Source organism: Mauremys reevesii, linkage group 11 (genome assembly GCF_016161935.1).
Source record: "Mauremys reevesii isolate NIE-2019 linkage group 11, ASM1616193v1, whole genome shotgun sequence".
NCBI lineage: Eukaryota > Metazoa > Chordata > Testudines > Geoemydidae > Mauremys > Mauremys reevesii.
Genome location: NC_052633.1, coordinates 10,482,326 through 10,499,193, shown reverse-complemented (window position 1 = coordinate 10,499,193; position 16,868 = coordinate 10,482,326). Strand labels below are relative to the sequence as shown.

Genomic DNA, 16,868 nt, shown 5'->3' with positions numbered 1-16,868 from the left:
ACAATGGCTTTATACCTCAGTATCCTGTCATCTATACTATATACTGCCTGGTGTAATTCTGTGCAACATTTTGCATCACTAATTTTAATAAAAATATTTTAGTTTGCATTGGATACATTAATAAATATGAATTGAGTTGCAAGAGTAACAAAATGTTTACTATTTTGAGTCCTTATTGATGGTACTAGTAGAATGACATCTATCAGATCCCTGCAATTGTTTTTAAACCAGATTTTACCCATTGTCTTCTATACCAATATAGCCTTGATTATATTAGATTCTTATTTAAGATAACCTTTCTGTTCCATTTACTAGCCATGGCTACATTTCATAAATTGATTCCAGAGATGAACAATTAGACATAACAAATCTCATTTAAGTAAACTTTAAAAAAAAAAAAAAAAAAGTGCCAACTCTACCAGCAAACAATACATTTAAAAAGCCAGGCTGTGGTCTGGACTATTTTTAGCAAAGATAAATGCAGTACAGTTTCATGGTTTCATTTTTATATATTTGTCAGGGGTCACTTGCTGGAGGATTATCTGCTACTTGAAGTCTTTAAATCAGGATTTGGGGACTTCAACAGCTGAGTCAAGGGAGAGAATTATTTCAGGAGTGGGTGGGTCAGCTTTTGTGGCCTGCATCTTGCGGGAGGTCAGACTAGATGATCATAATGGTCCCTTCTGATCTTAAATTCTATGATTCTATGATTTTGTTCTGTTGTATCCTAGAGTACAGCAGAGGATGATTCTGTGTTTGCAGCAGAGCACCAGAGCAGCAGAACTTTTGTATAGTTGTGATTAGACAGTCCTTCAGTGTAGAGATTTGAATACCTTACATAACTAGTCAGACCAATACTCTCAACTTCTATTTTATTGTTGAGATGAGCCAATAGAACTAATTTAATTACTGAGAGACCAAGAGCTGTTTATAGCCAAATGGCCCTTGGTCACCTCAGGCACATGGCTCCTGAGCAGTGTTTGATGGGCTATAAAATTAGGCTTTCAAAAAGCTCACCACATTTGTCCCTGCATGTCTGAGAAAACTGTTGAGCTACTCCTTATCAGGAAGACATACTGTAGAAAATCAAATGTCTTCTGGCCAAAGAGAACCAGCCCAAGCCACCACATTCACGAGGTGCGATTCACATCAACTGAGGACCTATTTTTTTCTTTATACTACTGTTGTCATAAAATGTACTTTCACTTTGAGTCTGATATTTCTCCTTTATCTAGTCTTAAGACTATGGGTTTAAGTGCACTGATTTGATTTCTATAGCGTAACTACATTAGACTTTTTGAAGGAGTGACTTTCATTTTTTTAAACTTTATGGGAAAATTAGCTTATAGTGTCCCAGGATATGAGAGAGACAGAGTGCACCTATCTTGTGTCTGTGGAAAATTAGTGACAGAACACTTATTTATTAAAAAAAAAAAAAAAAAAAGCCTATGACCTTTAATAATCCCTGCTTCATAAGAAATGTGCAAAAACATACCCTGTTTCTTTTAACTGCTTCTTGCAGATTCTCTGTTTTTGAATGGCAGTAATTATTGCTCCCAGACATGTAAAAGACATTTCATGAGGATGGCAAAGTACACTAGAAGAATTTAATGAAGCCATTCCTGTTTTCCAAGACTCTTTGCTAATACTTTCTGAATACAGAATTCTTTAGTGGGAGTATATTCCTGTTGACTAGTCTCATGGGGACCATTGCATTTAGTTTTCGTTATCATTGTAGTGTTGTTCATTCTGAAGCTAGTTCAGAAATCCAGTGGGAGCAGTGGCTTATAAGAGTCTGCTATGCTGTAATGTAACTGGGGGACAAATATCCAGGGCTCCAGTAAGAAGAAAGTATGTTGTTTTGTGTGCACACTGTTAAAGATTTGGAGCTTGTGACTGACTGTCTCTCCAAAACGGAAACAGACCTTGGTTACTGCTTCTGAAATTCTTCGGAAACATTCAAATATTACTTTGGAGCAGTGGTCTCCAACCTGTTTAAGCACAAGATCACTTTTTGAATTTAAGTGCAACCCAGGATCTACCCTGCCCCGCTCACTCCATCTCCCCCTCCCTCCGTCACTCGCTCTCCCCCACCTTTACTCACTTTCACCAGGCTGGAGCAGGGGGTTGGGGTGCAGGTTCTGGGCTGGGGTCGAGGGGTTCGGAGTGTGCAGGGGCTCTGGGCTGAGCCTGGGACAAGGGGTTGGGGTGCAAGAGGGGGTGAGGGGTATAAGTTCTGGGAGGGAGTTTGGATGCAGGAGGGGGCTCAGGTAGGGGGTAGGGGTGTGGGAGGGGGTTTGGGGTGCTGGCTCCAGGTGGGGGCTCAGGGCTGGTGCAGGAAGAGGTATGGGGTGCTGGCTCTGAGACGGGGCTCAGAGCTAGGGCAGGAGGTTGGGGTGCGGGCTCCTGCCAGCACTTACCTCGGGTGGCTCCCAGTGGACAGTGCAGCAGGTCTAAGGCAGGCTCCCTGCCTGTCCTGGCCCCCTGCCAGTACCAGAAGATACCAACACGTCCCTGCAGCCCCTGGAGGGGGTTACATGGCTCTGTGCACTGCCCCTCCCTGTAGACACTGCCTCTGCAGCTCCCATTGGCTGCAGTTTCCCATTCCTGGCCAGTGGGAGCTGCAGGGGCAGTGCCTACCGAGCAGCGTGTGGCAACACCCCCCTTCCCCCCAATGCAGGGACATGCCGGCTACTTCCGGGAGTGGTGTGAGGCCAGGGCAGGCAGGGAGCCTTACTTACTCCCCTGCTGCGCCACTGAACTTTTAGCGGCTGAAGACTGTGATCGATTGGCAGATGCTCCATGATCGATTAGTCGATCAAGATCTACCGGTTGGTGACAACTGCTTTGGAGGGAAGAAAGTAAATGAGCATAGGAGGAATTGTTTCCCAGTCTTTCTTCCTTCTTGGAAGTGAATAAAATGAAGTCTTTTATACTAATATTTTAAATATTCTGTAATCTAGATAAATATAAAGAGAATGATGCACACCTTAAGTAAATTGCTTTCTTTAGGTTAGTAAGTAATACAAATAGTATTTTAAATAAACATTAAGGTTGCAGTGTCAAGCACTAATAAATGTCTACTGAGCATGTACAAATAGATTTTTACTGTTGATCACTACTCTAGTTTAAAAAAAAGTAACAAGAGAAGTCTCTGTGTGTGAATATGACTATTTCCTTTTCTTGATTCCAAGTGATAGATATTTTACCAAATGTCTTGTCAAACATATGTTAGCTACAAGATGCAAAGGTCTCAGTTGTCAATATAATTAACTAGAGTCTATTAGATAAGAAGTACTCCTTAAGAGTTTTCTTTAGGGAGATTCCATGGTGTAGTTCTTTAGCTGCTTTTGTCTGACTTTTTTAATTAAATAAAACGTTAAATACGTCTTTCGTGTAAAAGGAAAATCTTTCTTGGTAATTTACATTTTTACACACTGAAAAACACTATGTAGTTAGTCTTTCAGACATCTGAGAACATAGTTATACAAGTCAAAGGCAATGTTTCAAAGGCATAATTTTGATGTAGGTTTGATAGCAGATTGTGAAATGGGTGTGAGTTACCTACTTGCTAAGGTTGGCGACTAGAACAGAAGAAAGTCTTTCTAACAAATGAGATGCTTTAAAATTCTTTAATCTCAAGAGAAACTATTTCACAAGCAGCACTTTGTATTTTAAGTCACTATTGCTAAATTTAAAAGGGAGGCATTTTGGAGTTGCAATTTTTTCCTTATTTGGGGTGGCATAAATAAATCTGTAGGGCGTTTTTGGTGTTTTCAAAGTAATGATTTTTAGACCAACACAAGCATGAAACAATGTGACAGGGCAAAGAGAGAGAGAGATCTTCATCAATCAGCCTTTGTGCTGACATGTTGATCTTCTGATATGCCTTACATTGGATTCACCATGCTTTGGCCCAAACAATTTCAGCAGTAAGTGATGGTCACGCTCTTGGTCAGCATGCCAGGGACTGCACCATTGACCTCCAGAGCCACAGCACTCTGCAGGGCTCATGTTATGTTGTTTGCTTTTATTTTCATAATTTTGATTTATATGCAAACAAAGTTTTATTTAACCACTTAGGTATATTTGTCAGTTATAAAACACATTCCATACAAATATAAAAAATAATAAATCAAAATAAAAAAATAGATACTTTTTTTTTAACATTTGCTGCATAAAATAGCCCACATGCTAATAATACCAATCATCTTGCATCTCCCCTAACCCCCAAAGCCCGGTTAAATAGATAGGATTTGTGATGTGCTCTGACAATGTACAACCTTGCAAATCTGCATATTTAATAGGCAAAATCCTGTGTTCTCTGGAGCCAGCTTGACCTAAATACAGTATCTAGGGTCCTGAATTCTAAAGAACCTCAGTTCAGCAGAGGGGAAATTTTGGGACACCTTAAGATAAATTAACAGCAGGGGAATAGTTAACGATATGCTGAAATTTAAATTGTCACTATTTTTCTTAGAATTAGTATCCTGCAGATGCCACTGCACTAGTTTGCTCTCTTGGTTCCCATTTGGATTGTTTTGTCACAACCAAAAGAGCAAGAAACCTAAGGTCCCCTCTCTCCCAGACCCCCCTCCCAAAAAAAGGCTTCAATTCTGTCTAGCACAATTCTGCATCAAGTTCTACAGCCACCGACTGCAGTCACATACTATATGGGTTGTTGTTAACACACAAACTGCTAGTTTCTTCCCACTTTTCAGAGGAACAAATACTGTTATACTTTTTTATGCAGGTATAGTATTCATGATTTAAAAATACACTTTGCATGTTCCTTCTATTTTTAGTTCTTCTATTTATTCACAGATTCACAAATTTCCAATGGGTCCCTAACCCGTTTGGGTCTCCCAGCAGTCTACTGACTTTAATTGTTTGACATGTTTTATTGTTTTCTGCATAAGTAGCCTATACGTATGTACTATTGGCATTCAAAATCCCATATATTGATGTATACAAACATACATGTACAGTGTGACCTTTTTACACAGGGCTAAATTTTTGGTTGGCTCTGTGCCAGTGTGGTAGAATGATGAAGTGGGCACAGGGAGCCTTTTCCTCTTCAACGCATTTGTACTGTAGAGGAAACCATAACAAAGCCCTGACTGGGATGATTTAGTTGGGATTAGTCCTACTTTGAGCAGGGGCTTGGACTAGATTACCTCCTGATGACCATAGAGATTCATTGCCATGGAAGCAAATCCCAAATAGTAGCAGTGATGGGAGCCTTTCACATTTATAAAATGATAGCTGTTATAAAAGATTCACTGTTATCACAAACTACTAGGAGAACTGACCCGATCCTTGGCAGGAGTAACTTGGTTTTGTTTCCATAGTGATTATTCATTATTTTCCATGACGACTTGATTAACACACTGTCCCTTGTCAGCTTCTTGGTTTCCTTAAACAATGTGTTGAAGTTCAGCCAACATACTTTCATGTAGCGATCTTCCCAGGACACAGGCGCTTTCTCCATTTTACAGTTGGGTTAGCCTGGCTACAGCACTAAGAGTGTTTACCAAGTGCATGGCGGTAGTGACGGCCTATCTCGGGCATTGGGGTATCCAGATTTACCCATACCTCGACTGGCTGGTGAAAGGCAACGTCAAGGCTCAGGTCCAACACGACATCACTGTACTACAAGCCACGTGCCGCTCCTTGAGACTACTGGTCACCACAAAAAGTCCACATTAATTCCAGTTCAAAGGATAGAATTCATTGGGAGCTTGCTCAACTCGACCCGGGCAAGAGCGTTCCTGCCATTAGACAGGTTTCAGGCCCTGATGGACCTCATCGTGGAAGTGTCTAGGTTTCCCCTGACAACAGCCCAGGTGTGCCTGCGCCTACTAGGCCACAATGCAGCTTGCACATACATGGTCCGCCATGCCAAACTCCGCATGCGGTCCCTGCAGCAATGGCTGTCATCGACCTATTCCCAATCCAGGGACCACCTGGAAAAGTTCATAACCATTCCTCCGGCAGTTCTCACGCCGCTGTGATGGTGGACCAATCGCGAGAAGGTCCTGGAAGGAATCCCATTCGACAGTCCCGCTCCAATTGTCAAGCTAGTGTTGGACGCTTTGGACCTTGGTTGGGGGTGCACCATGAACATCTCCAGACCAAGGGGATGTGAACCCTGGAGGAGACAACGTTACACATAAATGTCAAGGAGCTCAGAGCGGTCTGGCTGGCCTGTGGGGTCTTCCTGCCGCACCTGTTGGGCAAAGTGGTGAGAGTCCTGACGGACAATATGGCCTCAATGTTCTGCATCAACAGCCAAGGAGAAGCACGCTTGTCGGCTCTCTGCCAAGAGGCGCTCCATCTCTGGGACTTCTGCATCGGCCATGGCATCCATCTGGAATCATAACCTCCCTGGCATCAGGAATGCCCTAGCAGGGACTTCTCCTCTTACCACGAGTGGTTGCTCCACCCAGAGGTGGCCCGCATGATCTTCCAGAGGTAGGGAACTCCGTAAGTAGATCTGTTTGCCACCAGACAAAACAGAAAGTGCCATTGGTTTTGCAGGGCCTGAGCAAAGTCTCCCTCTCCAATGCCTTCCTCCTGTCGTGGGCCAAGGGTCTGATGTACGCGTTCCCTCTGATCCCTCTGGTCAGTCGGGTCCTAGTAAAGATCAAGAGGGACAAGGCACAGGTTATCGTGATTGCCCCTGCGTGCCTCTTGCCAGCACTGGTTCAGCATGCTCATGAACATGACGGTGACTCCTCCCTGGCACCTTCCCTACCATCCAGACCTGCTGTCACAGGATCACAGTCGGCTCCTACACCCCAACTTCAAGTCTCCACACCTTGGTGTGGATGCTCCGTGGTTGAACCTGGAGGAGTGTATCTGCTCGGAGGAGGTCCAGCAGATCCTCCTGGGAAGTAGGAAGCCATCCACGAGACTAACATACCTGGCTAAGTGGATGAGGTTTTCCCACTGGGTGTCGGAGCATGGCATTTCTCCCTCGCGTTCTTCAGTGCAGTCATCTTGGATTACTTACTGCAGCTCAGGAACCGGGGTCTGGCACATTCTTCCATCAGAGTGCACCTTGCGGCCAACTCCGCATTCCAGCAGCCAATACAAGGTCAGACGGTCTTTTCTAATTACATGACTGTCGGGTTCCTGAGGGGCCTCAAGAGGCTTTACCCGCAGGTACGAGCCACTGGGTTTCTGCTCCCTTTCCTATTTGTCCTGGAAGGTTGTTTTCTTGGTGGCAGTGACATCGGTGAGACAAGTCTCAGCAATTAAGGCCTTGATCTTGGAACAGCCTTACATGGTGTTTTAGAAGGACAAGGTCCAGCTGTGGCTCCACCCAGCCTTCCTGCCGAAAGTGGTATCTTCCTTCCACATAAGACAGGATGTATTCCTGCCAGTGTTCTGTCCCAAGCCGCACAAGACTGCCAAGAAGAGACGTGTGCACGTGCTGGATGTCCGGAGGGCCTTGGCTTTTTACTTGTAGCATACTAAGCCTTTCCGTAAATTGACCCAGCTGTTTATCGCTACAACGGATAGGAGGAAGGGCCTTCCGTTTTTTTTGCGGAGGATTTCCAACTGGATCACCTCTTGCAGAAAGCGCTCTTGCAAGCTAGCAAAGATCCTTCCGCCGCCGATTGTCAGGGCCCATTCAACTAGAGTGCAGGCATCCTTGGCAGCTTTCCTGGCATACATCCTAACCCAGGACATCTGTAGAGCCGCGACATGGTCCTCGGTCCACCCACTCACGTCTCATTATGCCATCACTCAGCAGGCTAGAGATGATGCTGCGTTCAGCAGAGCTGTATTACAGTCAGCACAGCCATAAACTCCTTCCCGCCTCAACAGGAACTGCTGGGAGTTACCTAATATGGAATGGACATGAGCAAGCACTCGAAGAAAAGACAGTTACCTTTTCTGTAACTGGTGCTCATGGCCGTTCCACGACCCGCCTTCCTTCTCCACTGTCGGAGTGTCTGGCAAGAAGGAACTGAGCATGGGGGGAGCTGGCAGCGCCCCTTATACCATGTCATACAGGCACCACTCCAGAGGGCACCAGATCCAGTCCCCTACAGATACTGCTGAGGGAAAAACTTCCGGCACCGGTGCCTGTGGCAAGCACACACACCTAATGTAGAATGGACATGAGCAACACATCTTGAGGAACACCGGTTATGGAAAGGGTAACTGTCTTTTCTCCCTCTTTCCAAACACTTTTGTTTTCTAGCCCTGAAAATGAATGATAGCATGCTCATTGGATCATTTCTGGTGAGGATGACTGCTCACCACCACATTCTTAAGAATTCTAGGCTATTTGTGCTCCTTAAACATCTGAAATTCCTACTCTTTTACTATGAATTTAAACAATAATGTTCCGTCCGTGTGGAATACCATAGTGACTTCAAGAGGTTTGCAGTGTTTACTAGCACTGATGACTTTAGAAACTCCATTAGACGAAAGTGCTGAACAAGCTACAGTATTATTCCCTAATGTTACTTTGCTGATCTGCATGATTAAAAATAGATGAACAGAGCGTGTTTTTGTATAAAATACATACAGGGCCAGGGAAAATGGGGTAGTAACAAACAAAAAAACAAAAATCTATTGATCAGATAATGCTGACACCATGTCCTCTGCCAGCCTTTGTAATCAGTACTATTGATAGAGTTGTTAAGGTATTGTAAATGTAACAGCTCATCATTTTGACTAAGTTCTGAGAGACCAGAGTAGTAAACAAGCTAAAATGCATCCATTTATTCAACCTTTTTTATAAGCAATATTGCAAGATGTTAAATGAGCATAAATGTATTTTGTTTTCTATACCATAGTAAGAAGGTCTATTTTTCTAAGGGTTTGTCTGCACGGCCAAAAAAGGTATGCGTTGAGATTAGGACAACTAATTCACCTGAGCTCTCCAGGTGTAAAATCCTAGTGGAGTCACAGCACTGTAGTTTTACTGTGAGGTGAACTAGGTGAGGTCAGTCACAGGCTAGCGGGTATAGTGGTGACTTTGTCTATCTCATGGTAAAAACTACAGTGCCTCATCTCCAATACGTGTAAGATATCTTGCTATATAAAACCCACCTTTTTTAAAAATTGAAGACATACTCCGGGAGAAGGTTTTCTAGAAGCTCTGTTTTACAGTCTCTGATTCCGTTAATTGTAGTAATGTCTTATCACTTAATCTTGCTCGTTGTTTGTCAGCCTGTGAAATTTGTAACTCAGGACACACAGCTGTAGGCCAGACACTAATAGAACTGGAGTTAAGTAAAATGTTACATCAAATGAGGGAGTCTCAAGGGGCAACACTTCCATCTACTTCACTGATTTCTTACTGTGAATCTGTAATTGCACATTGACTGTCCCTATTCAGTTTAAGAAAACTTGGAGGTAGAGGTGAGCAAATAATTTGCAATCAATAATTAATTTGAAAAATGTAGCCTCTTCTCCTACTTTCAGAATATTTGCATACAGATCAGTTTTCTCAAATTTGATATTTCGTGTCTATTTGACAAATATTTTGTCACATTTTTGTATGTTATGGATTAATCATGTACAGTTCACCACAAGTATCTGATACCTCCTATTTGAATTCTCAGCTGTGATGCTCAGTTTTTATTGGCATGGTCAGTCAGTTGGCATTGTTTTTTCTTTGAACACAGAAGGGGTGAGAGTGTGGTGGCAGAGAGTGAATATTTATACAAAATTTTAAAATGGATGTGTTTATGTTCACAGAAAAATTATTCACCATGCTCTACTTGTACTTGATGATGGTTTTTAAATGTGTCAAAGATGCTTAAAGCTCTGGATGAGTGCTTTTTTGCATGTTATATATTGAAATAAATAAGACTTTCCATCATTTTGCTGGGTTAATAGAAATGTAAAGGATGTTAAAATGTACAAAATATTTTAAATGCACATGACTGATTCTGTTGTTTTTCCTTTTCAGGATGTTGTTTGGGGATTGAACTCTTTATTTACAGTAAGTAAGATGACACAATGGATACAACTACATTTTGTTTTCCTTGCCAGGTGGTTTTTGAAGTTACTTGGTATAGACCTGATTCAGTGTGTCTTATGGTTAATTTTTGTGTTCCTCCTGTCTTTAGTGGTGTTTAATTAGCCCCGTATATTAGCTAACTGTGGGGATTATCATACAGAAGGGCATATGCTGCCTTCTTAATATTTTTTTACTTATAGTTATAAATCTATGGTGCGGCCTTTGGTAACGAGTTGCGTAGGGTTTTCCACAAATCCTAAATTCCTTCAGTGAGTTATTGAGCGGAGTTAGGGGAAGGAATGTGAGGATTACTCTGGTAGATAATTGGCATTGCTGTACCCCTGAAAAATTGAGGGTTGGGATAAACAATTGCCCAATATAGGTTCCATTATTGACAATTATAATCAATAAACACATGTTGAAGGAGACAGGAACTCCAAGGATCTCCCACACCCAGAATGAGCATAGGGCCTGACACTGAATTAAAACATGAGATTGCCCCGTGGAATCCCACATCACATGAAAGGAGTTGGCAGGAGCAGGAAGCCCAAGTCTCTTATTTACAAGAGGCAGCTGCGGGAAGTGGAGGGAACATGTAAAACCCTGGATTAATGTCAGGAACAGGTAGGACTGGAGCCAGCAACCCTCACCTCAGATATACAACAGAGGCCAAGAAACTGCCCCCACAGATAGATTAGAGGCAAGTCAAGGTAGCCCTCCTGCCCTCTGAGGCAGAGGTATGGAGTGTGACTGTCATGGATAACCCTTGCTGCTGCCTGGTGGAAGTGGGAAGGTCAAGGGAGGAGAGCAGAGGGATCATGGTCAAGTGGAGCACTCATTGCCATTACGCCCTTCAACTGCAGTAAGAGTCACCATAGCTTCTCCAAAGAGCTACCCTAGTGCACAGTGAAGCACCTGGGACAGGGAGCAGAGTTGCTGGCAGTGTCTGCCCAGCCCTATTTCCTCCAGCTCAGACAGAAGGCTTCTGTCCCTCATTTCCTGAAGGAGGAACTGGGTAGGTGAACCATCACTGCTACCACAAGGAATATTTTTCTAAAATGTGTTAAATAGACAAATTATGGCTGCAGGGCCCTGGGAAACAGAGCTTTCATGGGCCAATGAGGCTTAATTTTCCTGGATTAGGGTCTTTAGTAAATTAATTTATAAAAAGATTGGAGAGCACATGCCTTTTCAATTCAGAGTAATTGTGTTTGTGCTGTATTCTAAATAACTAAAATAGGGTGAGTCTGTTTTAGAGAAACAAAGAGTGCAATCCTGCAATAGAAATACACATAAAACTTCTATACAGTGTGATCATCTGAAAAGAGTGATGATTGTGTATGACAGACTACAGAGATTTGTAATGTCCTAGAAGACTCTCAGCTTCACAGCCTGCAGCTTGGATTTCCCCTGTGCATATGCTCAAAGGCTTTTTGTAAATAATTAAGCTTTCAAAAGCTGGTGTGGGCTTGTTTCTAGAAAGAAAGGAAGGTAGGTGAATGATTGAGAGTCTTGCTCAGCTTTTGGTTTGGAAAGGAAATTGAAACTTGTAAATTTGTTGGGGAAAAAAAAAATCAATGACCATAGAGATTCATTGCCGTGGAAGCAAATCCCAGATAGTGGCAGTGATGGGAGCCTTTCACACTTATAAAATGATAGCTGTTATAAAAGATTCACTGTTACCACAAACTACTAGGAAAACTGACACAAGACTGGACCAGAGAAACTTGGTTTTGTTTCCATAGTGATTGTTTTCCATGATGACTTGATTAACACACTGTCTCTTGTCAGCTTCTTGGTTTCCTTAAACAATGTGTTGAAGTTCAGTCTTTCTGCAAATACGGCACAAATAGCAGTGCAGGTGATGCATATTACAGACACTATGCAAGCCGTGCCAGTAAGCTGAAGAATGCATTTGCAGTGTTGTCAGCTAAAAGGAGACAGCTGCTTTTTCTGAGGGAGGAATTATTGAGAGATGGATGTGTAGAAGTAAAATTTAGAATGTTTAAAATGAGTGTATATAACCCTTTCAGACAGTTTGTGTATATTCACCTTCAGCACCCCCACGTTTCTCATTTTTTTTTTGAGTTCAGAACACCAGTTTTCCTGGATTCACAGAACAAAATTCAGAAGAAATAATATTGAGGCTATGTGATGTGGCCCAGCATTATAAGGTCACACCCTTTGTTGCCTCTCTAAGCTGAACTGTACACCCAGAGAGAGAGAGTGAGAGCGGCATGTTAAGGTGCTGTCTGTGATGAGTAAGCAGCAGCAGGAAGCTCCAGAGATTCTTCTGCCTGTAGCAATTTGATGGGTGGGGAGTAATGTGTAGGGATGTGGAGGCGGGGTAGCAGGGACCAGATCATGGCGGGCAGAGATGGGAATCATGGGCAGTTATAGGCACCCCAGCCTCGCACTCAGAGCTGCTTTGTCTTCTACCTTCTATGTCTCTGCTTCTACTCCCCCTTGTCCCTGCTTCTACCCCCACCACTCCCCTCCGGGTCTCTGCTTCTCCCACCACCTGCCTTACCTCCACCACTACTACCCTATTCCTGCAGTGCCTGCTGCTTCCCCCACTCTGTTCTCCCCATTTCCCCCCTAAAACTCTCTAAGGTTTTCATGTCTGTCAGACTCCAGACTACACAATCTCCTCACTCAGGAAGTTACACTGTTGCCTCTAATATCTGTAACCAGCAGCAGGGGCCACCAGAGAGATTCCTCTGCCAGCAGCACCACCCAGTTTGTGGGGCTGATTTTCCTCTAAATCATATTTTTCTAGTTTTCCATTTTTCACCAAAATCAATGGGGCTCCGCCAATTGATACCTAGAACATTCCTGGAAAGTTTGGACTTGATCAGAGGTGATAGTCAAAAATAATCTTGTAATATCCAGACAATCAGAAAAATGCCATCAAGTTGAGTGTAGAGCCTTGCTTCACTTGGCCAATAATTTATCAAGGGTTGGATTGTGACCACCAGACTCGTTTGAATTTACCCCCCAAAGGATGTAAACCAGAGATCTGGAGGGATAAAAGAAGCAATTTCACTAAACCTACTGCATTTGCTGGCCTCATCTGATGTGTTTCATCACACTAAATATATTTTCAACCTCTTATATAATATGATAACTAGATGGTTATTTTTTTCTTTAAAAAAATCCCCTGGCTCTTTTCCAGGATCTCTTGAATTTTGATGATCCTTTGAATATTGAGGCTGCAGAACATCATTTGCGGGACAAGGTGAGTCAGCAGCTTACTGAAGGTGTTTTGTTCCCAAATCAGTATACACCTTGTGCTTTAGTGTTCTAAATCAGTGCTTTCCTCGCCTTCTGATAATGGGAAGATGAGTGACTCAATATACCAGTTTTTTTAACAAAATGTAAGAAAACAAACTTCTTATAATAGCGATGATTCCAGTATATTGTGCTTATTTGTCAGACCATGATCCATTACACATATTTTGCTATGTTAAAACTTACCCAGATATAATTGATCTCACTCTTTCAAAGGTACACTTTCCATTAAGAGTCCAGTGTATTCTGTAGATCAAATGGTCATTTATGGTTCTGAAGCTGTTACCTCATACTGCCTTAAATTTACATTACTGTCTTTGAGCCGACCACCTCCTCTGCCTCCCCTAAAGAGACACCTGTTTCTTGTGTAAGTCTTACACAACCCCTGCATTGCATGTTTTTCATTAAGCCAGAGGGAACAGGAGGCATTTAAGGATGATGAGTAGTCCTGCTCTTATCAAAACACTGATCCAATTTTTCCCATATAATATATCAGTGCATATTCCTGTGACATATAGTCGGAGAGGAGAGAAACCAAACAAGATGTTTCTACTGTTTTGTGGAGTCTCAAAATTATGTCTTGTTCAGCACACATTGTCTAGGGACACACTATAATTCATATATACATGCAGACTCTCCTATGTATAGCAACTTTCATTTGAACTAGTTTAAAATCAATTTATCATGAAGGGTTGATGAAGGCACTTGAGATCTTAGTGAGTCTTTAACATGATTTTATGTGGAAGCTTTTGCAGAAGATTGGCTAGAGATGTCCTGCATAGCTTCAGTTTCCCATTTTAGCCTGAATTAGTTGTACTTTTGGGGCCTTGGAGCTCTTATGGTTTAGTGTTGAATTGCAAATTAACCTCTTCTGGCTTTTTTTGTTGTTGTTGTTCAAGTTAAGCATAATGATTAAAGAAATTCTCCAGATTAATAGTGATTGGAAGAGTTCAATTAAAACAAGAAGTCAATCATCAAGTACAATTTCTTTAAGAGAAGTGCCAGTATTTCTAGCTTAATTTTCCCACTATTTCTTGTAACAATATAGTACAGTAAATTCTGGTATTAATCTGTGTTTATGCTTTTTAAAAAAACAGTGGTAATAATTGGAGATATACCAATCTCCTAGAACTGGAAGGGACCTCGAAAGGTCATTGAGTCCAGCCCCCTGCCTTCACTAGCAGGACCAATTTTTGCTCCAGATCCCTAAGTGTCCTCCTCAAGGATTGAACTCACAACCCTGGGTTTAGCAGGCCAATGCTCAAACCACTGAGCTATCCCTCCTGAGTGGAGACACTCAGCAGGAAATTGGGAAAGTTTTAGTCCAGCTCCTGCCCTGAGTTCCACTTTTAAGGAATTTATTCCCTGGAAATACAATAAAACCAAAAAGAGAACCCCTTTTGAGCAGAGGATGTCATGGAGCTTTACTAGCCACTAAATAGGAGAGAAATTAGCCATAAATAAAAAGACAAGAAAATAGAACCAGTACATCTAAGAAAGAGTGAGCTGGATTCTCTTCCTTCTTATGCAATTTAAGACAGAATTGTGCACTAAGATATAGTCATTTAAATCTGTCTAAACCCTCTGAGGCAGTGAGGCTACACAGGTGTCCCTGAAAGTATAATTTGGCATGTCTAGAGACTTTACTGCTCGTTGTGAAGTGCCAGAAGGAAAGAATTCAGTTTGACTCTGATATTAGGTTGATTTACAATGATTTTACTATTCTACTTGCAAACAAGGATTTGCATAAAATATGCTGAGCCTGTAAACATGGGTACCCACAATACCATGCACTCTGAAATAAACCATGCCCATCATGCAATCATGTCTCACTCATCAGAGAATGAAAAGCCAAGAGTTACTATCCTGCATCTCTATAATTAGACTCACAAATTAAAATCTGTGGTGATACCAAGAAAATGCTTGACACAGCCCTGGCTGGGATGATTTAGTTGGTGTTGGTCCTGCTTTGAGCAGGGGGTTGGAGTAGATGACCTCCTGAGGTCCCTTCCAACCCTGATATTCTATGATTCTATGAAATGGTAGTAATAGGATTTTCAGGGAAAGATTTGTTTTAATAGCAATTGGGGAATGAGAGGTGAAGTTTGAAAATACATACTGCAATACCAGGCATTGTCAAATGCTTCTTCAGGTGATATACAGTGTAGTTGTAGCCATGTCGGTCCCAAGATATTGGAGAGACAAGGTGGGTGAGCCAATATCTTTTATTGGACTGATTTCTGTTGGTAAGAGAGATAAGCTTTCAAGCCACCCAGAGCTCTTCTTCAGGTCTGGAAGTACCTTCAGGATTCTGGGAGTACCTTTCCCAGACCTGAAGAAGTTCTGCGTGGCTTGAAAGCTTGTGTCTCTCTCAAACAGAAGTCAGTCCAATAAAAGATATTACCTCACCCACCTTGTGTCTTTTCAAGTGATAAGCAGTCTTGGGAAGGTTTACAAGGTTAAAAAAAAAATTCATTTCTGAATGAATTTCTTTCTTTTTTTTTTCCTATTATGCAGAGGCTGATAATTTTTTAAACTGCTTTAGAGAAAATTTATAAATTTCCTACTCAGGTAGGTTGATTTGTTGTAGCAGTTGCATCTTCGGTTCACTTTTCCATCACGTTGTATCATGCAGAGGCTGCTTTAATTTATGAATATACAGCACAGTGTTGGAGGGCTTCTCAGGAGGTCCCTCGCTGACAGTGACACTTACTGAGGTGACTCGACTGCAGTAACAGAGGATCTATACTAGCTAATGGTGCATCATAATCATCATACCAGCAGCCAAGGTAGATAATGGCTGCCACCTGAGGGGGGAATAAAAATGTTTACAGTAAACAGAAATGAATGTGCCCGACAAGCAACCTCAGAGTGGGAGATGAAAAGCAGTTTGTGATGGTTTGATCTGTCTTTGGTATAGATGTCTCATGTAGTGTACATGTACTACCCTGAAGTTAAAACTCTGCAGTGTTTTTGTCCTGTCTCCTCATATGTGTATTTAGAAATACTTTCATGCCGTTAAATTATTGAGAATTTTAATGAATAATTTTTACTAATGAGATACTTTTAGACATGTCTTTAATTTCAAGGGTAGCCCTAGGGTCTGAAACAAATGTTTCAAGAAAAGAGCTTTTGTAGTAAGTATTTTGTGTGTTTGGCTTCCAGCAGCAACAGAAATGCACATTAAGCTTTCCCTTGTGATTCACTAAAGGAAGTGATAGTGTTTTATTGATGTCATTTCACTGGACTCAAATTTGAAGTGCTGAGATCCTCTTGCTGCCAATTTGGCTAAATATGCCTGTCTGATAGGAGTAGTAACAGCTAATTAAAAGCCTGCCTCTGGTTATTTATGTAAAAAAACTGAAGTTTATATCTCTCATTAGGCTGGGTTACATCATAACAAAGATGTCTGCTCTCTGAGTCTGGAAAAAGTCCTTTAGTAGTTTGTGTTAAGGCACAGAATTTGAAACCTTACTATTTGATTCTTAGAAAACAAGTGTTACATTGTAGATATAAGCAATAAGGAAATGCCTCTGAATTTAAGGCCAGAAGGGACTGTTATAATATTCTAGTTTCACATCCTGCATAA

The 16,868-nt window shown here is 41.9% G+C and overlaps 1 protein-coding gene across 5 annotated transcripts in view; it reads left to right on the top strand.

Annotated features, from left to right (window-relative positions):
• The window catches only part of UBE2F (ubiquitin conjugating enzyme E2 F (putative)), a 128,917-nt gene that overhangs the window by 82,886 nt on the left and 29,163 nt on the right, over window positions 1-16,868 (top strand). For 4 of the 5 annotated variants that reach the window (XM_039495852.1, XM_039495855.1, XM_039495851.1 and 1 more), the window contains 2 exons: window positions 9,938-9,970; window positions 13,164-13,226. In XM_039495852.1, the coding sequence (XP_039351786.1) occupies window positions 9,938-9,970; window positions 13,164-13,226 (96 nt within the window). Of the gene's footprint in view, window positions 1-9,937; window positions 9,971-13,163; window positions 13,227-15,796; window positions 15,841-16,868 lie in introns of those variants that run through there. The other variant, XM_039495853.1, reaches the window with a different exon arrangement.